General features: G+C 45.9%; 1 protein-coding gene and 1 long non-coding RNA gene across 2 annotated transcripts in view; one reads left to right on the top strand and one right to left on the bottom strand.

Annotated features, from left to right (window-relative positions):
• Nucleotides 1–21,923, bottom strand: part of LOC135911077 (uncharacterized) — a 357,016-nt gene that overhangs the window by 319,279 nt on the left and 15,814 nt on the right. The window lies entirely within an intron of this gene.
• On the top strand, nucleotides 460–4,378 carry LOC135911075 (uncharacterized). The gene has a single exon (XM_065443176.2). The coding sequence runs from the start codon at nucleotides 1,107–1,109 to the stop codon at nucleotides 3,405–3,407; it is 2,301 nt and encodes a 766-aa protein (XP_065299248.1). The 5' UTR covers nucleotides 460–1,106; the 3' UTR covers nucleotides 3,408–4,378.

Raw genomic sequence — 21,923 nt, 5'->3', positions numbered from 1 at the left:
AGATTAGGTATGCGGCCTGAGACAATCGAGGTAGTGTACATAAAGATCCTGGTCAGACCGTACATCCCCAGTCCTCTCGAATGCTTTAATCGCGAAATATTTGGTCCCAGTTCAGAGAACGGCTGAGGCCGCAGGAAATGCGCGTTAAGTGTAGTACCAAAAAAGATCCATCTGACAATTGCGATAATTCTCCATACAGCGGGAACTGCGATGGGGAGCACGCCACATATTCGCGCTCCTGCCCATCCTGGAAAAATGAAAAACAAGTCGTGGCAATCAAATTGAAGCAAAAGATATCGTTCAAGGAGGCACGCAGGCGGGTGGCATGCCTGCCAAAAAACAGCTTTGCCAAAGTGGCGCGTTTGCGGGCAGCGCCACAATGACCTCCGGCGGCTGTCTGGCCTACACGTAGTGAGCCGGTGTGATAGGAGTTTGGACTATTTGAATGTCGCGGCCGAATGCGCGTGATTGCTGTGCGGCGGCGACGGACGAAGAAGAAGAGAAGGACCGGTGTCTGGGCGGAGACGGCAGCCATGCGATCTGCCTGAGCTGCCTGGGCTGGCCTTCCGAACGAGCCGAGCAGTCATCTACCCAAGGCCGGTGTTCCTGGGTGTGCTGGCAGAACAGGCCGGGCTGTCCTTGGTCTTCAACCGGCCTGCTCCACTGCTGGGCGAGCATCCGACACCGGCATGTTCCGGTGCAGCTAAGCTTTCCGAACGGTCTACCCTGTGGCGGGCCGACGTCCCGACCCTGCTGTCGCGCGAGTGGCTCGTCGTGTGCCGGGCACCCGCCCCGGCCTCCAGCACCTGCGCCACTCGCCGCTCGAGATTCATCTCTGCGCCTCTTCGTGCCGTGAGTGTGTGAGACCGACGCGCTATCGGACGCCTTCCTACATTGACGCTGAGCGCGACGATACTTACGCGACAGACATTTATGAAAGGAACTCTGTGTGTGTTATCGTGTACGTTATCCTAGTCCCGTCCCCGTGTCATCAAAGCCTCTCTGTGTTCATTGTGCCATGCCTGTGTGCTTGAGGCCTGGGCCCACATCCTCCTATCACAAATTTTGGCGAGCCTGCCAGGATATTCAAACGCACAGGAGGAGCGATGGAGATCGAGAGGTTGTACGCCATAGGGAAAGAGCTAGGAATGACAGGAGCGGAGTTAAAGCGTTGGATTGATACAGAAATCGTGAGGGAACGCGACCAGCGCGCCCAACATCGGGAAGACGCGAAAGCGCAGGCGCTAGAGGCCGAAGCGCAGGCAGAACAAGAGCGTCTACGACTAGAAGCGGAAGAACGAGTGCTAAAGCTCAAGATCGAGCTCCAGGAAAAGACTACTGGCGTACAAAGCGCACAGAGAGACAGCACTACGGAACAGTCGGTTACCAGGGCGGCTCCTGAGCTATTCAGTCCTCATAAGTTGATCCCGCCCTTTAACGAAGCCCGGGATGATTTAGACGCTTACTTGCAACGTTTTGAGCGAGTGGCAACAAGTCAGGAATGGCCCCGTGCAAAATGGGCGCTCTCCCTCAGCCTCTGCCTGACAGGAGAAGCGTTGACGGTCATAGGACGGCTTGATTCTAATGCAGGCCTAGACTACGACCAGCTGAAGGCTACTCTCCTTCAGCGCTTTCGGTGCACTGCTGAGGGATACCGAGAAAAGTTTCGAAACGCAAGGCCCGAAGACAATGAGACTGGCCTACAATATGCAGGTAGAATATCGGGCTACTTTGACCACTGGCTTGAAATGTCCCATATTGAGAGGACCTTCGACTCCCTCAGGGACGCCATGATTGCTGAACAGTTCTTGAGGAGATGTTCTGCGTCACTGCGAGTGTTCCTGAAAGAAGGGAACTGTAAGACCCTCGCTATGTTGTCAAAGAATGCCGATTGTTTTATAGAGGCACAAAACCTGACCAATCTAGGTAGAGAAAAGTTATCCAAGGAGGTCGTGTTAGACTCTGCTCGCAAGACTGAACCTCCAACAGTGATGCCACGTGCAACTAATCGGTGCTTCCTTTGTGATAAAGCGGGACATCGAGGTTCGGAGTGCTGGTCCCGGACTAAAGAGGACTCTACAGGTCGCGGATGGTCCGGCAGAAAGGGACAAGGCGGTGAAACCTCAAGAAGGAAAAAGCAAGGACAAGCTTCGTGTATTCTGGCTCCATCGCAAGCCGAAAAGCCGACAGAAGAGAGTGGCGGATACGTAGTGCTTCAAGGTGGCGAAACGGTCCCAATAGTCAACATGACGTTAATGCGACAAGGTCCCAGATGTGACAGTGGAAATCTGCCAGTGAGAAGAGGCTTTCTCGAATCACAACCGGTGTCTGTCTTACGAGACACTGGCTGCAATACCGTGGTCGTGCGACTCTCTATGGTACCTGAGGACAAAATGACAGGAACAAAAAGTCCAGTGCTCTTGCTAGACCGTACAATCCACTACTTACCGGAAGCCATAGTATACTTAGACAGTCCGTTCTTTACCGACGTCGCACGAGTTAAATGTATGCAAGATCCCCTGTATGATGTGGTACTGGGAAACATTGAAGGTGCCCGTGCACCTGATGACCCGACCAATTCATGGTCACCGCTGAAACATAACAGCGACAAGACGAGTTACCCTGCCAACAGGATGTCATCTACCGCTCAAGCGGAGCTACCAGACGTAGAGGGCCAAACGTTGTCCACAGCAGTTAAAAACGCAGCCGGATCCTCGAGACATAAAGAAGACTATGAATTTGGTACCGAGCTCGTTGCTGTGACAAAGGAAACGAAGATACGGTCCCTGCCTACTCTGCCTGTTCCGCAAGCCGCAGTCGTTGGAATAGAGCAAGAGAAATTAAAAGCTTTACAGAGGGACGATGGGTCTCTGAGGAGATGTTTCGAAAAGGTCGGCAAGAGGATGACCGCGGATGGCCGCGTAAGCGAATATTACTTAAAGGATGACATTTTATACAGGAAGCACACAGTGCCAGGTGGAAAAATACTCGATCAACTAGTGGTGCCAAAAGACCTCAGGGAGATGGTGATGAAGTTGGCTCATGAAGGGATCCTCGCCGGTCACCGGGGTGTGAGGAGAACGGTGGATCGAATTGTTGCTGAATTTTACTGGCCAAGGGTCCAGTCGGAGACGAAACGGTTTGTTAAATCGTGCGACGTCTGTCAACGAAAGGTGCCGCGCCATTTAGTCGGACGCGCCCCACTGAGTACAGATGATGAGACAGGTCTAGAGCTTGGAGAGACAACACCGCTTTACCCATCACTCGTCGTAACGAAGACATCAAAGGACATCGCCATTTCCAACCAACTAACTATGGATCAGCGACTCAAAGCTGAAGTCGAGAAGTCTCGGAGCAGTTCTCTTGCAAGAACCCGACGGGCGTTTGCAACCCCTGTCCTACGATAGCCGCAAGCTTCTGCCGCGTGAAGCTGTCTACTCCACAATTGAGAGGGAGTACCTCGCCATAGTGTGGGCTCTACATAAATTTCATGTGTACCTTTACGGTAAACTGTTCATCGTGCGGTCCGACCACCAACAGGTGCCATACTTCAATTCGGCGACGCACGTGAACAGGCGCGTGCCACGTTGGAGTTTACTCCTCATGGATTATGACTTTCATGTGGAGTATATTCGTGGATGTGATAACGTTGGTGCAGACTATCTAAGTAGAATAGCTACGGACACGGACTAATCTGTCATGAGAGTAATAATTTGAACTGTGTCACTTGTGATACTCCGTAGTGCTACCCTCCTCGACTTCTTGAACTTGGGGGGAAATGTGATAGGAGTTTGGACTATTTGAATGTCGCGGCCGAATGCGCGTGATTGCTGTGCGGCGGCGACGGACGAAGAAGAAGAGAAGAGCCGGTGTCTGGGCGGAGACGGCAGCCATGCGATCTGCCTGAGCTGCCTGGGCTGGCCTTCCGAACGAGCCGAGCAGTCATCTACCCAAGGCCGGTGTTCCTGGGTGTGCTGGCAGAACAGGCCGGGCTGTCCTTGGTCTTCAACCGGCCTGCTCCACTGCTGGGCGAGCATCCGACACCGGCATGTTCCGGTGCAGCTAAGCCTTCCGAACGGTCTACCCTGTGGCGGGCCGACGTCCCGACCCTGCTGTCGCGCGAGTGGCTCGTCGTGTGCCGGGCACCCGCCCCGGCCTCCAGCACCTGCGCCACTCGCCGCTCGAGATTCATCTCTGCGCCTCTTCGTGCCGTGAGTGTGTGAGACCGACGCGCTATCGGACGCCTTCCTACATTGAAGCTGAGCGCGACGATACTTACGCGACAGACATTTATGAAAGGAACTCTGTGTGTGTTATCGTGTACGTTATCCTAGTCCCGTCCCCGTGTCATTAAAGCCTCTCTGTGTTCATTGTGCCATCCCTGTGTGCTTGAGGCCTGGGCCCACATCCTCCTATCACAGCCGGTAATGACACCATCGTACTCTGGCGGCTGCAGCTAGCGTTGCGCTGCCGTCTAACATCAAGGAGTCATTGACTCCGGGCTTCATGTCTCAAGGGCCTCGTTCTCTGAGACAAGGCCTTCTCGGAAAACACACCGCACGCAAGCGCACGTGTCCAGCGCCTTGGAAGGGTTGATGGACGCAACACCCATTCATATGGCGTCCATAGCGCCTAAGCAGCGACGCAAATCTCTCGACGCCTCCAAGAGAGACAAACCTCACACCATGGCTCCGAAATGAACTCTGTGAGCGGACTCGTCTCTGTTAAACATACATCACAAGGACCACTTTCACTATGGATATACAAACACTAGAGTTGAACGGCTAAGGATTCTTGCAAAACCTCGGCATGATATGGTATGAAAAACGTGATTCAGGTCCGTCAGGTCACGCTAGATTCCTCGCCCGAAGTGGGCCACTCCTACTTCGGGACCGAAAAGCCTAGCCTCTCGGCCGCATCGCGGGCGCGATGGACGGCCTGTGTCTGTCGTTTTAGTTGGGGGCTATGGAAAGCCATGTCCCAACACTCTTTTATGTTGTCCTTGTCGCTGCGTAACGTGGAGCACCGCTACCTGCTACGCTGCCACATCGTCACCGCTACCTCGGTGACATTATGAAATATTAAAGAGGTTTAATCCACAGGTGTTGAATGTTTAAGATGCGCCTTGAATCTACATACACAAGCTTTTTCAGGCAATACGCCATATTCCGGAAAAACCAAGAGACCGCTCTGTGGTGTAGCTATAGTCGTAGACAGGTGTGTTGCCTGACGGCAACTTGAATTCCGAACCTCCTTTAAGGCCTTTGCTATCCAAGCAGTGATGTTCGATAAACTGGTGACCATCATGTCTACATACATCCCCACGAGTTAGCAGCTTCAGTACTTTATTCATGAGCTTTCTCCCCTTCACGTAGTCGTCAGAGATCTAAACGCGCGTACTACGCTGTGGGGTGAATCTCGTTGTTGTACGAGAGGACGCCTTCTAGAATGCATCTTAGTCCCCTCAAGCGCAAGCTTGCTTAACAACAAGAAGCCAGCATTCTACAGCCCTGCACACAAAACATTTCCACCATATACTTAACCACAGCGTCTAGTATAATTGTACCGTATCTGAATTTGGACGTTAGTTATAACGCTTAAGGAAATTGTCATTTTTCTATCGTTTTAAACCTTACAAAGCAGGCTGAATGCTTGACGCACGTTGTTTGATGGAAAGTCGATTCAGCCTACTGGACGCAGTTTCCTGAACTAACACATTTACCTTGGGATGATGTCCGCGCGCTGATTATTGACGATGCAGTAGCATATTTAATAGAGCTTTAATTTATGCTGCATTACTAGGCATATCGCAAACAAACGGGTCTCCATCGAAACGACCTATTTCCTGGTGGAATAAGGAGCGCAAAGAAGCCCGAAAGAATCAAAACAGAGCTTGGAATCTATTTCGTAAATGCCCAACCACAGAGAACCTAATTAACTCACAGGCGATTAAGTAACAATAATAAGGAAACGCCACCATGCTAAAAGGGAAAGTCAACAAAACTAGATGGGTGACATAATCTCTTATACAGAAGAAAGAAAAGCCTGGAATAGAGTAAACAAATTAAAAGGCGGACAATCTCATCCTCTACCATTGGTATATATCCAAAGAGATACCCTCGAAGATCAAACTAATTTTCTAGGCCCAAACTCTGAACGTGTTTCTATTTCATCCCCCTATTCCGACGCATTCATAAGATATCAACAAGTAGAATCAAATGTTGAACATCCATGTCACTCATTTATTTGCGAGACATCCGCTGCCAGATTTTATCGTAACCGCCTCGTTATGAATATTCCTTTCTCCCTGTGTTTGGAAGCGTTGGCCGAGGAAACTGATCTCCAACTTAAGGAAAGCCTTATAATTGCTCCTACTGGCTTTTCGCCACCTTAGAACGGCTGACCTTCGAGTGTGATATATACTTGGTAGAAGTATCAAAACATGCACTTGAAATACATATACGTTCTCACTTCCAGGAACTTCAAGCGAAGTACTGCTGCATGCAATCTTGCCACATACTTCCTAGTGCACCTCTCGCATAGCTCATGCAGCTCCGGGGACATTGTTTTCAACTTCCAGTGCATTAAATCTACAAGCTATATTCACTCCGGAAACATACGCGACACTTACGGCCGCCAAACATATGTACCAGACGAATGTCACTAAAGCTTTTGTGTTTATGGACCTATTGTGTGTCGCTAGAGTCTTAATGAGCTGTTTCGCCCTGTTATTAATTAACAGTGCTCACTGATATTCGCGGCGTGCGTGTTCAACCAAGGCATTGTTCTTTGCTGGGTGCCAGGCCACAGAGGCTTAAAGGAGATGTAGCTGCTGACGAAAACGCTACGTCACTATCCTTCAGTGATACCGATATAAATAAACCCATAACACCCGCAGACTTCAAACACTTCATGTGGCATTAGTTTAGGAAGTATTGGCAATCTTAGTGGTATACTGAACTATCAAATATGCTACACATGATCGATCCAAAATTAGGGAACTGGATATCCGAGAGGACAAAAGCGCGCAATATTATGGATAGGGCATTTCTATGGCACACATTTTTACCTGCTGGAAGAGATATCCCAACATATAGTAGATGTCGCAATAGCGTTACAAGTTATCCGCGTTGTTCTTTAGTTCCACTAAATAGAAGCCGAGAAGAAGAAGTACTTCCGTTTCCTGCATCGCAAGCAAGTACCTCTCGGCCATAGTTTTTTCTCAGCAACAGACAGCTTTCTTATGTTAACACGATGTTAGACTATTTAACAGAAACCGACACGTTAAAAATAATTTGACCAGGTTATTTGTTGCACGACCTCCTCTGAGAGGTTGTAGCTGCAATGCAAGCATATTTGTAGAGCACGTACGTGCCTCCCGGCCTTTGCGCGCAAGTGCTATGTTGAGGTAGTAGTGTTACTGTCACCTATACGTCTCCCTTAATCATCATTCATTGCAAAAGTTTTATGATCATAACAGACGTCGCTAATTATTGCCATTATTTTAGTGCATTTATATTCTAAGCATTATAGATATACATATTTTAGGGCCACCTACAGCGCTGTTACATTACTTTGTATGATCACCTCCTTACGCCATGCGTATGGCGCTCTTTGGTGAGAATTTTCCCTTGCGCCATTAAAGCTCATTAGTCAATCAATTAGGCTCTAAATGTCTACGTGGAACGCTTCTCGTAAGCTTGCTTGACGGAGCGTAAAACAAAGCTCGAAAGCTCAGAGGGGTAAACATTTAGTTACGTGTGAATTTACTCCCATATTTAATTACATTTCCAGTGGTACTAAATATCTCTAAGGTGCGACTCACTCAGCCACGATCCGTGCCGTCCCAACCTGTCACCGTCATGGCACCAGCGTCTGTCAGCAAAGAGTGTTTTCTGAACGGTTTGTGCTCAAATATAGTTTCATGGTAACATCAGCTGATGCTCTCAGCGTAAACTAGTAAAGAAATGGCATCCTGTCGCAGGAACCGGAACCTTGGACCTTGGTGGTGACGGGATGGAGCGGTATACGGGTTTGTGTGTCATGGTTAGAAGAAAGTAAACAATTCATGCTTAGAACAAGAATACTAAGTTTTAATATTTATCGACTTTGACGACAATAATACTTCTTCGTTTCGTCCTTCCATCATTGGGGGAAGCGTTTTTGCATAGCTGGCTCTGTAGGTTTTTTTCGTTTCCCCACCCCAAATAACTCTTATTTACGCCGATGAGCCATCCACATTGTATTAAGAAATTAATATCGTCGTCCTCGTTCCAGAAAAAAGCCACGTACACGCACGCATGCACGTACATGGAAACATCGGCGAATTGCTTCATTGCAGCGAGTGTACGCATGCAAGACGCCTCAAATATGTTTAATTATTTTTGATGAAGTTCGATTTATTGGTTTGCCATCTGTAGATAATACGTGTAAGAAAGGTCAGCTGGTTCCATGCCGCCACTGTAAATCATGCTGAGGTGCGACAGCGGCTGCATGAGCACCAATGAGCTCACTAGCGCGGACTGCCTGTAGAAATAATCTCTGCGCCTTGTCTGGCTCATGTGATAAACCTCATCTGCTGCCTCCTTCTATGTCTTTCTTTCACTTGCTATCTATTCCTCCCGCAACAACTTGCTTGCCCAAATGGATAGAATCTAGTTATTGAGGCAGCCTTTCTTTTCTTTTACATCTTTCTTTTTGTGCTCCCAAGCAGCTGCGTAATCAAGAAACATGTGCTTGCAAGGAGGCCTGTGCCTCGATGTCATCCCTCATTTCGTGCTAGGGCGAGCATTGGCCCGGTGAAACATATTAGCAACGCGAGGTGAACATGACAAGTAGGACGAGGCCTGAAATTTGTGGACGTACGACCAGCGTTCACTCTCTATCCAGTGTTGCTTGCCTTTTTCACTTAGCACTCTTAGAAAGTTTCACAGTTCAGCTAAGACGCCGAGCGTTTAGCAATAAACACAAAAAATATTGGCATTCATGTTTCACCCGCGCTCAGAGATTCCTCTTTGGTTTTCACTTTGACTGCACTAGCAGGTACGTAGAGGGGACGGATATCTTGTGTATGGGAGGTAACCCTTTTTCAGTAGCAAGCTGACCTCCACAGAGCCTAACAGCGGTATCCAAACTGCCGTGCAAACGCCATAACATCCGCCGAGCTACCTTATCTCCTTTTTTCCGCATTCGAGCAAGCCTCAAGTTTGCGCTGTTGCGCTTCACGCAGCACGACCACCGCCTTTGACGAGGCTTCGCTTCCGCAACGCCTGAGCTACCCTCCGTTTCACCGTCAGACAACAATGGCCGGGAAAAAATTCCAGGAAGATCGGTTCGTGAAACATACCAAATTTAACGCTTTTTACGCGCTTCCAGCAAACAAAAGAAAAGCAGGAAAAAAAATAGAGCTGAAGAAGGCACACTGGGATGTAAGTGTAATATTTCTGATTCTGCTTTTTTTATTTAATTGCCCGAAACCTCTCTGTCTGGCTTTCATAAACACAAGTTACGAACCTATTAGGATCGACGTTAAGCTCGCAGTGTGCCAGAACATTTGGACCGCCGAAAAGGAACAGACAGCGATTGCTCCAATCTCAGCCGCAAAGCGAACGACCATACATGGCGCTTTCCAGGTTATTGCACAATGAATGTTTCCGTTTGTTGTGGTCTATAAGAAGAACCTCGAGGATTTGTAGAGCCAGAATTTCCGGATTATCTGTTTTATCTTATGCCACTAGCGTTGTGTTCACCCATTCCTTGAATTTTTTAGTTCCTTGCGAAGTATCTCTTTGTATACGCTTTCAAAGCAGACGGCTATCTTTCACTCATTTATTTTTATTGATCAAACCCAACATGCAATATCCGCTGTTGCATTCGTTCGAGCGCCTTCGCATTTTATCGCTGCCCGATAAACGACATGAGTGAAGTCTTGCAGCAGCAAGGGAACTTTATGGGTGCGTTGCCATCGAAAGACGACAGAGACAATGCGTCCTCTTTCACGTTTCATAGGTGACATGGGCCTGGACTCACGCCTGTGATACCAGTTGTGTAATGTGTCCTTCACCTCGTTCCTCCCATTATCAGCCCCCATTGTGGCCCTTTTTTTCCCCCTCTTCCCCTTCGCTTACGTAGAGTAGCAGGCCAGATGCTCCATTATGCGGCCGACCTCTCTGCATTTTCCAGTCATTAAAATACTTCTTTATTATACCCTCCAAAGATCTTCCAATGCTTCTGGGGCCATTATTACTCGAAGTTGTGCAAGCTGTGGCAGGCAGTGGTTGTATAGGAAGGCTTTCGACATTCTTCCAAATTGGCTAGCAATCCGATGCAGAAACTAATTACGGGTTCTCATTGTAAGGTAGGTAGTTTTCAAGGGGGAAACGACTTCCGTTTTGTTCATCACTCGCTGTGAAGGCGCATGAGGCCAGCATTTCGTTAATCTGGACATAGGAAGGCACTGAATGCACATTCGCGCTTTATCTATGCGTGGTATCTTCTAGTATTCTTACAACGCAGTGTTCCGACATCTGTTAACCAACTCCACCCACTCGGCATGTCAAGTTATGCCTGTCACAAGGATCACATATGAAGGTTTCTCGCAAACGCGATTGGTATTCTGTCTAAAGTTTCGTTTTCTGTCTCAGAGACTCCCATCCGCTATGTGGAGTTCACCGTTACTTCGACCACGGCAACATTTACTAAAGAGTGCAAATGGTACAATGCGGGGTGCGGCAAGGGATGTGTCCAGCGCAGACTATGATCGAGCGTTGTTTTCCTTCTTCCGCTCACAATGGCCATTCAAGTGGGTGTCTTTTTCGTCGCTGGCGCGATTGATCGCGATGGCCGCTACGCGAGCTCTTTCATTAGCGCGTAGAACGCTGAAGAAACACGTGTTTATGCCAAAGGAACAAAAATTACGAGGACACACAAGCTTTTATGAGTTGTTTATACCAAGGTATTAGTGCCCAACTGAACGCTGCTGAGCGGTCCTTCGAGTTATGATCTCGCAGGCAAGAGAGCTCGTTGGGACGCTTAGCGAGTTTTAGCGGCAATGTCAGGCCAATCCCGCGGCTCGTGCGGCCGAGCTTGTTCACGAAGCGGAGCTAAAGCGGCAATATTACACCACCGTGGCCGAGGGAGGTCGCCAGCGGCAATGCCAGGGTGAGTTCAAGACCGCGAGAGACAATGAACCACTCACTGCACCCACTTCCCATAATGGTGATGATGCGAGCCCAATATGCGGCCTTTGAAATAAACACTGTTATAAACCCAAGCCAAATGTGCGCGTAACCTCATTAGGAAAACATGGGCGTTACCAATAACTTAGAAAGAGTTTAATGAACCGTCGGAATTAACCAAGCGATAAACACCGGGGCTGCACATTTCAACTTCGCTGGTTTACCATCTGTGCAGGTTGCCGGGGTGGTGTATTTTTTTCTTTATTCTTTTTGCTGATGGACCAATTCTATACGTGTACAAGCTAATCCATATTTCGGGACTTTGCAAGTATATATTGTGGTACGAATTCTTGTTGTACTTTTACACGCTACAAGTAAACCGCCTTAGAGGTTAATTCACCTATCAAGGCATATCAGATAACGCAGGGCAAATGTCCTTGCGGGAAACATGGCTGACAGCGCCATGTACCCATACACTGTACACATAGTAGTTATCGCAAGTTCCGATGCTTTCACGTACCAGTACAATGATGTCTACAATACCTGTCATGTTGCCGTACCTATCTATGTATACTATACTATAAGCAGAAAGAGCAGAGGAAACACTCCTCTCCGTCCGATAGCCCTTCCGTATTTTGCGTTTTCTAAGCACCGGCTGTTACGCTTATACATCTCGTAAGCGCACAAAAACCTTTCCGATCTTGGGGAGTACAAGACGAGGGGTATGCGTTGACAGGCTGCTGTCTGCCGCCGTCTCCCACGCGTTGCGCCATCCGTCAAACCCCAGGGACTTACTGTCAACGCCTGTCCTTTCTTGCATTTGATTCTGTTCCTGGCGTCGCTGTCAAGCTGCGTACTTAACTGGGCACCCGCTTATCCATAATTCACAGCCTTACCGTGCTTCTAGCTCGTCAGCTGTCAGAAGGACGCTCCGGCGATTTCTCACTTCAGCTGCGCGTCATCTTTTAACAAATTTTAACTATCTTGACGTAGTCTACGAAGGCCGCCCAAGTGCAAAGATGCGTTTTAATGTTTTTTCGTCGCAGTTCCCGAGACATGTGTTGAAGACGGATATATTTCGCGTTATTTTCCCTATTAGTCATAAAGGTTTCCGTTTTAAAAATGGTCTTCGCCATTTTCGTTTTCTTTTCTTGCTGAAAAAGCTTGATAGGCTGTCAAAGTATAGCCTCTTTTGGTAAGATTTCGGGGCGCTCAAACAACTCGGCTATCAATATTACTAATTTGAGAAGTAGCTTTGTTTGATTTGGGATACTTGAAAGATCTAAGTCGAGAAAGAAAAGAGAAAAATGAAATATACGGATTTTAGCAGGAATAGCTAAAGGAGGGAAAGTGAACACACAAAGATGACAACGGAAGATGATATACTGTGTGAAGGCGCGTGCGAACATAAGGAAGCTGATCATGTCATTAGCCATTGCTAACAAATCGGTGTTCTTTTAAAACTGTAGAATAGATTCATTTATTTTTAACTTTGTTTTGTACGTTGCCACTGATGTCAGGGTCAGTGTCAGACTATTTGATGTCAATTTACGCTGCGTGGACTGCCTGTTTCTAGCCTGTTTAGTGCAGCACGAAAAGAGAGAGAGAAAAATAGTGAGGTATACGGTAAGTACTTAGTCTAAATGACACAGGGACACATCAGAAAAGCGTGAAAGCGACGCAAACTGCAGGTAAGAAGCGGGTGTGTGCATCACTCATTTCTTCATTCCATCTTACAGCAATTGTGATGTGAGACAGGGTGATTCGGTGAACGAGTACTGCACTTGCAAAACCCGCCCTCGTACTTTTCTCGCAGTGGCATGCGTTCCCCACAACAACACCTTGCGCTATGAAGACTGGTTAAAAATAAGTAATAATGAAAGCGATGCCCAACGACAATTGACGCCGTAAAGGTCGCTAGCAGTATGATAATCCAAGCGCCAATACCAAGTAGGGAGACGTTGAAATGCGTTTCCCTCAATCGCACAGCGTTCAAGAAGTAGATACAACAGCGCTTCACTTTGTATTGTATTGTTTACGTTACGTTACGTTATGTTACGTTACGAGAGATTCGTAGATATTTGTTGCCATATCGTGATGTTCGTCATCTCGTCAATGGTTGGCAACGTCTCATACGTCGTGAATTGCGCAAAACTCGCGAAATGTTACAATGTTTGCGTAAGATTCGATAGGCGGAGCCTCGGTGTGAGAGCCTGGCGCTGCAAGCCTGAGCCAAGACACCTTCCTAAACACTTCCCAAAATGGCTTCTACACGCTATCCTAGACACAAGTGAAATGACAGAAAAATATTACATTAAGTAACTTGACAATCGGCCTGTTAGCTCAACTACTTTTTCGCACACACAAAGAGAAATTACTTACCTAAATTGAATTTGGAGCTATATTTTGCACGCATTCTTAACACATGGCCTTCAAGTGATACCTTCGTCTTGTTAGATAACACGCATTTATTTGGTTTCTTTACATTTTGTTTCATTTCGCACACCTGTCTATGCAGGGTGTGTTTTCTTAGCCGCACCAAATTTTTACTATTAGCAAAGTATAAATCACGGTAGCGTTATTTTTACCATTCGAGTGTACGCATAGGCAGCCTCTTGATACACAGCAATTCCTGCAATTACGTGCGTAATAGCGAAGTTATGGTAATTAACTTTCTAATTAACTACAATACGTGGCTATAGCAAATGAGTACTTCGGAGACCGTCCTCGAACCTACCTATCGCAACGAATAAGTTTTCAATAGCGGATTTCATGTGGGAGCTACGCGAACAATTATTTCCCCCTTGGTAGGCTCCTTAAAACAGAAATTGGCTGGAAAAAGGGCGCCTGTCTTGCCGATGCCACCGCCCCCCTGCCTTTCGTCCCGTCTTCGAGGTCACCACCGGTCCGTCACCGCGAGCAGCTTGCGTTATCTCCTTGCTGTGTGTGGCGTTGGCCTAGCGCTTCAGTGCCGGCGGCCCGCCAAAGTTACTTCTTATATATATATATATATATATATATATATATATATATATATATATATATATATATATATATATATATATATATATATATATATATATATATATATATATATATATATATATATATATATATATATACCCTTAAAGGCCACACCTTCAGGGGCCGCACTCAGACATTTTGCCTTGAAAAAGCTCGCTACCGCCATTCGTCAGAAGTTTTCAGTTTCGGCTTTCCTGGGCATAAATGTTCACCCATCAGCTTTTCTCGTTACCCAGCGCAGGTCCTGTTTCGACAGCTGCACGCGCAGCAACTTAACACCCACCGCCTGCATTTTTATTGCGTCTTTCTTTTGCCGTTGTCTTTCACACTCCTCTGACATTCGCAGAGTCGCTGCAAACTTTCACTTAACAAAATAGGTGGCACGGCTTCTCATTTGCAAGTAAACAGCGCGCACACGCGAGCCATGAAAGGCAGAACTTCAATACTTTACCGCTTTTTCTTTGGAACATCAAAGCAAATTTGTTCCGCCAAGTCGCGCACGTCGTTTGCATCATGTCTGAAGCGAAGAATACAATTATCGGAGTAGATGTGATGCATTCAGAGATTGTGCGTAGGGGAAATCCTTGTAATTATAATTGTGGATGACGCTGTAACGTCGCTAGTCTGTACGGCATGCCATCGAGAACACTCAAAACAAGAAAAAAAATTCACACAAACAGGTGTTTGCGCGTTCCGCAAGCACGCAGATAGCTATGCTAGAGAGTTGGATACGCTTTCATAGTTTGACAAGTTTCTTTTGAACTTGGACATTTGGCCCATCGAAGAACGTTTCGTAACCCTGTTTTCAGTATATTGCACAACAATACTTGGTGAAATGTTGCGATAAAAAAAAATGAAACTATGCTTTGCACTCGTGAACAAATTGGGTGGTTTTTCATCTCCAGGTTGCGCCAAGTATGGTCGCATCATGCAGAAAGAATACGATCACTTTTGTGCAGACGAGATCCTATTTGTGTATGAAAGTTTAATTTACCTCAAGGCACCGCAGACTTCGGAGGACGCAGAGACGAATGCAGCAATAATAACCTCTCTTTCCAAAAGACCGACATGGTCGTTCTGAATAGCCATGGAAAGCGAAGTGAGAACGCTGACAGAAAACGGAATGTCGCCGTGCAGATAATGAAGAAAGGCCGAGCGGCTTTCCCGATTCGTGTCTTACGTGCTGAGGGGGGTGACGTGCAACACATCACCTGGCTGCAAGTTGCTTCTTAGCCTACAGAGGAGTCATCTTTTCAACGGGAACTTCGGAGCTGTAGTGTTTTCTGAAGGGCGAGGAACGAACTGAAAATGTATTCTACCTGCGGGTTGCCTTAGCCACTAATTTTGAGTAAATGAGCGTATGACGAAGCAGCCGTGTAAGCACCTCAATATATGCCAAGGCTAAACATTAACTGGCCAACGTCACTGGTCTCACGCCGGCTGCTGCAGTACCACCAAGGACAGCTCAAGTCATGGACCTCGCATAAAATGTTTAAAAGAGGAAAGAAAGGGGACGCGCCTCGAGCACCACCTTTAAATTCCAGTTTTCACTCTGCCAGTTGTGATAAACAGCGTTAAACTGAAGAACGCCTTCACACTTCCTGCAATCTGGGAAAATTACACCCCTTATTGACAGCGTTAACTTACACGTGAACATTCCTTTCCACTTTTGTTAGGCCTACCTTTTGAAGAACCGGCAACACAGCACAATACTCAAGACAAATTTTTTAGCCTGATTTCTTAAAACTTCGTCCAAAAGGAGAGGTCAGGCGTCTACCTAATGGGAAACGTGCTCAAGTAGAGACGCTTATCTTTACGACAGTTCAAGGAAAGTTATACGTTCTACTCTAACGACCTGCATAGCTGCAGTGTGTAGCAATCGTTAGCCTAACCCTCAAAGAAGGTTTTTCAGCGTAAGCGCGGATGGGGAAATCGAATCTTGAAGGAATCAAGCGTTCGTTTTTGCAGAAGCGCACGTCAAATTTTACGTGACAGGTTCTCTGCGTTTGAAAGCAGGAACTTAGTAAAGTAAGTTAGTTTCATTTGTGCTCGAGCCACACGTTACCACACGCAAGATAAAGTATCCGGTCTTTCAGTCTCGCGGCATCGGTATGCCGTCCACCCAACCAACATTCGAACACTGTCAAGACGTTATCTTCTGCGAAGACTAGCTTTGACGTTAGCATTTCTCGCACTGACTTTTTATGAGGGGCTTCGAATTCTTGTGTGCAAAGTAGACATGTTAGTGGCACAGGACGTCGGTTGGATTGGAAGTAAACTTGGCGGTAGATGCGGGTTAACATTGAGCTGTTAGTGACTGTTTCTTCATAGGCGCATTATCTCTTGGTGTAGCGACATTTTTTTTTATCATGAAGAGAAAATATTGTACCCCTGTCAGTCACGAATTATGATGGACTGTCCATAAATGGGTGAAACATATATAATTTTATGTCAGGGTGTTTGAGACTCCACTGAAAGCTAGTCAAGGTAGTCGAATGATCTGTACATTTTATGATGGGTCAGCATAATTACAGCGTAATTAGATACTTTATTATTGTAAAGTCAGTCATGCTACGTTTCTTCCTAAAAAGTATTAAATCCCCCACACGAATTACATGCAACACCTATTTATTGGCGGAAACATTTCAAGAAATAAAACAATATATTTTTAAGTTGCGACCCACATGGCCCACGTCAAACGTCACGTAAAAGACGAAAGCGACTTCACCAAAGCGGTACTCTGTAACAATACATGTCCCTCAGAAGTAAAATTGAAGTAATTTAGGTTAGCAGAATGTTGAATTTACCCTAAGCTTAACGTTTGTGCTCTGTCCCTTGCTACCCCTGCACAAAAATGGCAAAAGTAGGGTGCGTCAACAAAAATGGACGCTGTGACTTGAGTTGATACGTAAAATACTTAGGACACCTTACGAAAAACTGTAAAATCTGCCTTACTTACGCACTCATAGACGGGTTTACTTGGTGTTTCCTTGATGTAGGACCAGCGTGAGATACCTGTAGGTTTTTTTTTACCTCAGGCAAGCGCCTCCACTTGAATGATTAGCATTTCACGACCGCTTCACCTAACTAAGTAAACACGCAGTGTCCACCTGCGCGTGCACGTGTTTTAGTCTCTTGCAGGCATGCGGCGAGCACGAGAGATGCGAGCCCGACCTGAACGAAGGTAAACTGTTGCACAAAACTGTATGAGTCGTGGCTCCATCTATATTAACGTTTATTTCACATCAATAAAAAATGTTGGAGGGGCGGGATTAAAAGCGACATTCCGCTTGGCGAAATTCACACTCCCGATACAACAGGCCGAACATTGGGGCACAAAGTACAGAACATTGGTTGCATATACGTAGTGCTGGTTCTGCAGTAGAATCAACGAAGAAAAAGGAAAAGAAGGAAGAACAGACGCATTTTCTGATGTTGGCAAAAAAGAAAAGAGGAAGAAAAATGCGCATATACATATTCACATGCATACTTGAACGCCCATATACCGGATGTTAAAAATTAAGCTTTATAGTTTTCTTAAAGTAAGGCACTGAGAGGCACGCGAAGACCACCTGTGCAAATAAGTGATGTGGCCAGGCGCACACAAAGTGACGTGATAATTATCGATGTTACCTGCGCAATCAACTAAAATTGAACGACTAACTTTCTGTTGACTACAGTAAGCGTGAATGTTTATATTCAGACTTTAGAGGCAGTCGTGTTGCTACACAGTATCATTTGGAAGAATTCTTCTAGCGTGTCTGTGCTCCGAGATATCGGCCCCCAAATTTTAATTGTGTTCGTGTGATTACGCATGCAAGAAAGATAGGATCGGCGCAAAGCTCCTCCCTGATGTGACGCGGCTGTTGCGTGCGGCGTTAGTCTGACAACGGGGCGGAGGCCTGGCAAGTATGATAACTCTCGACTGGAGAAATAAAAACTCGAAAATCTCAGAATCGCTGTCGTAACATGCGACCTCACAGCAAGTAACGACGACAGCAGCTGCCATGCCGAGATAATGGCGCGAGCGGAGAAGCCGTAGGGCAGTGCGCGCGCATAATGGTGACTAGACGAGCAGGCACGGTCAATGCCTGGGCTACGCAAATAAGGTGACTGCTGGTTTCTAAGTATTGTAAGTTTTATTGAAATCTAGACACACAACTGCATGGCACACCGCGATGTCGTATCTTGGTTTCGCCACTATAGGGGAAGGGGACAGGACTGATAGTGCAGTGTCCGCCGCCCGTAGTTAGTCCGTGTTATCGGCAAAATCCAGTGAGTTTTGTGACATTGTGGATACGGTGGTTGGAATAAGCTTAACGACGCAAAATAATCTCTCTTGGCGTTTTTTTTTTAAACTCTGCTTTATACCTACGCAGTAGCCGGTAGTGGTATAAGCAAATATAACAAGAACATAAAATTGAGCGGAATGCTTCCTTTTGTGTGTCCATGAAGTAGTTCCATGCATAGATTATTGTAAGTAACCGCTTTGCTGTATGATTGATATTTTCTGTAGGTTTCATTTTGTGATCGTGGCTCACACAAGTGGGAAACAGTTTAAACAGGAACAAAAAAGAATTATACAAGATTAATTTTACTTTTCGGTGCAAAACGCTTTCGCGGCGCAGCAGAAGGCCGACTACTCGGTGTGGTTTTAAGATGATAAGGCTGATGTGGTAGTCGCATTGCATGTTTTCTCAAAAGTGTACCTCAAGTGATTTAAAAAGATGGTAGTATTGCAATAGCACCTGACTGATATAAAAGATTTGCAAAGACCACAATGGGTTTGTGTTTAGAATGAAAAAATGATGGCTTCTGACTTCGACGCATTGACAGAAAGTGCGGTGGCATCAGATCGTTTTTCTAGTGATCGCATTGAATCACTCGTTCGAGTGATTACGTTATTATAGTTTCCACTGGAAATAAATATAGTAGCGTCGTTTGCGTATATTATAAATCGCGCGACTGTATAAATGGTTACGATGTCATTAAGGCAGATATTTAAACATTACGGCCCGTGGATACCGCTTTGAGGCATACCGCAGACAACACGGCTTAAAGGCGGCCTAAACTGATTAATTTAAACGTAGTGCGTCCGTAAGGATAAGTAACACTTAATGAGGGGCAAGGCATGACCTCTTATTCCCTACAGCTCTAACTTTTGAGAAAGGATCTCATTATAACGCACAGAGATTCCGAAGCAAAATTTCTCCGTTAAAAACTCATGTATATATTCTTTTTAATGAAGGACAGGTTCTGTCCAATGATTTTTTTTTCTAACACGATATTTGGAGTCAGCGATTGTATCGTGGGCTTGACAATGTTTCCCTACATGATGAAAATTTATTTTTCGTTACCCTTAAAAAAAACGGGAGTACTAACTGACCGATAATTTCAAAAGTTATTTATATCTCCTTTCTCGCGCAGCACGGTTACCCTGCCCATTCGCTCGCCTCAAGGAAATTGCGCAGACAGTAAACATGGATTATATAAAAATGCTGCTTGATCTGGTATAAGATTAATTAGTATTACACAGGACGTATTTGAACGTCAATAACATCAAAAGATGCACTGCTGTTCATTTCAGAATATATGCCTAATCTTTCATTTCTATCAATCGGTTCTAAAAAGAGGGTAGGTGAATGCCTCTTAATAGCTAGTACAGACATATGTACTTAACTCTTGAACTGCTCAGTTAGGTACCCATTCAATGCATCAGCGAGAAATTTGCCCACGTATCGGCAGCCATTCTGAGTAACCCTTTCGACTGACCTACGGCCGCTGTTTAAAGATTTAGTGACCTAAGTTTTTTTTGCAAAGGCTATCCGAACAGTTTACTGTGCATTCAAAGTATTTTTCGTAATAACTTCGTCTTGCATTCCAAGTGTCATTATTTAAGATATTTCGGTACTTCTGTAGTCATTTAGCCCGGTTATGCGTTTACTGGCGATAACCAATTTACACATTTAATTTCTAACGAGACCATGTACTTGACGAGTTATCAAGAGTTTTCTCAATAATTACCGATAGTTTTTTTAAGAAAAACGTTTTTCGCGTATTCTACAAAATTTCTTTAAAAAACGTTCACGCATGGTGATCGCACCACTTTCTTTCTGTGTACGACTAATCCTTATTAGATACGTCAACATAGAGCAACATACATCGAGCAGCACTAAAAGTGACCATGACGACGCACCTTTTCGGTTTCCTGCGCACGCCTTCGCATATGCAATGACGTTATCGGCGCAATGAGTTCGTGTCAACTCAATGTCGCACACTACAGGGCGAACCACACTGAGCGTCTCATAACGTTTTCATAAATGAGGCATGCGACGAAGAAGGTACAGTTCTCATACAATATACAATTAGATATTTTGTGGGCATACAAATACAAAGTACCGACTGCATTTGCAATATACGGCCTCTGGAATGGGTCAGGCTTGACGCACGCGCCAAGGAATTTCGGAGGCCTCTCTCGTTAAGCCTGCAGCATCGACGAATTCAATGCCGATTTGAGGAACAGCGCTACACGGTCGCTAGCACATTATGACAGAAATCATCATGACAAAAGTATAAAGTAAGCAACTATCAGGCTACTATCAGTTGAGAACGAAAGGGTCAAATAGTGAAGGACGACAAGCTCGTAGATTCCAAGAAGTTTATGAACAAAAATTGATAGACACGAATTCATAGGCGGGCCCCACATTGTGCTTTCTCGCTGGGCGCTGCAGCCAGCAAGCGCTTTCCTAATTTCGTGTCGCTCGCAAATCGAGCCGCCAGAGCAGGTAAATACAGTGTTATGATTTACGTATATTTAGGAAGGACACCAAAGGCGCAAAGGAAACACCAAACTTCGAACCTGGTGTGGTCCCAGCTTCGATGATCCCGCAGCCTTTCGGGCGCCCCGAAAATTCAGCGCCACACGTATTACATTAATCTTGGCTGCTCTGCTGAGGCCTCCTTTCACTTGTACTATTTTCCCTTTCTGGTGTTAACTTATCTCATAAAACCAAATGCCACCGTAAATGTAAATTTCTTTGCGTAAAACCAGGCGTCAAGGCATGAAAAACCGCGCTCTTCCGAATGCGGGCTGCTGCCGCCGTCGGCTATAACGTCCTGCAAAGAACCTCCCTCCCCTTTTAACGGCTGCTGTCATGATGCCCTCCGCCAAGCGCCCATCCATGGCGTAGCGTTGAACACTAAATGCAGAAAAAGCGCACATGTTTGTACATTAGCAATTCAATAAAAAGTTGTTTGAAGAACAATATTTATTTATCTGAATAAGGACTCGCGGGTGAGGCTAAGGCGCATGCCCAGAAACTCAGACGCCTGGTTTTCATTGCTTACATAACGGAAGGGTTCCCTTCGTGAGGAATGGTAAAGTGAGCTTTCGGAGCACACTTGCCTCTGTTATCAGTTCTCGGCGTTAGGGAAGCATGAAGTGCTCCTCATGTAAGATTAGAAAGCGAACCAAGGAAAGGAAAGTTTTGGAATTTGGCCCTAAAGAGATTTACAAATGCTGCATGCATTCCTAGAAAACAATAAATTAAATTCCAAAAATTTAGTAGCGCGTGGTAATAAGTTAATGTTGTGTGATGGCTTTTTTTGAGAAATTCTTGCAGGCGGAAATAAAAGAAATGCAGTAGATCCAACTAGTCGCACTATATGTACAATGAAGTTCTGTGTTGGTGCATAAAGTGTCGAAACGAATACAAATATGCA

Source organism: Dermacentor albipictus, chromosome 1 (genome assembly GCF_038994185.2).
Source record: "Dermacentor albipictus isolate Rhodes 1998 colony chromosome 1, USDA_Dalb.pri_finalv2, whole genome shotgun sequence".
Lineage (NCBI taxonomy): Eukaryota > Metazoa > Arthropoda > Arachnida > Ixodida > Ixodidae > Dermacentor > Dermacentor albipictus.
Note: the sequence above shows the minus strand (reverse complement) of the source record. Positions and strands in the feature narration are given on the sequence as shown.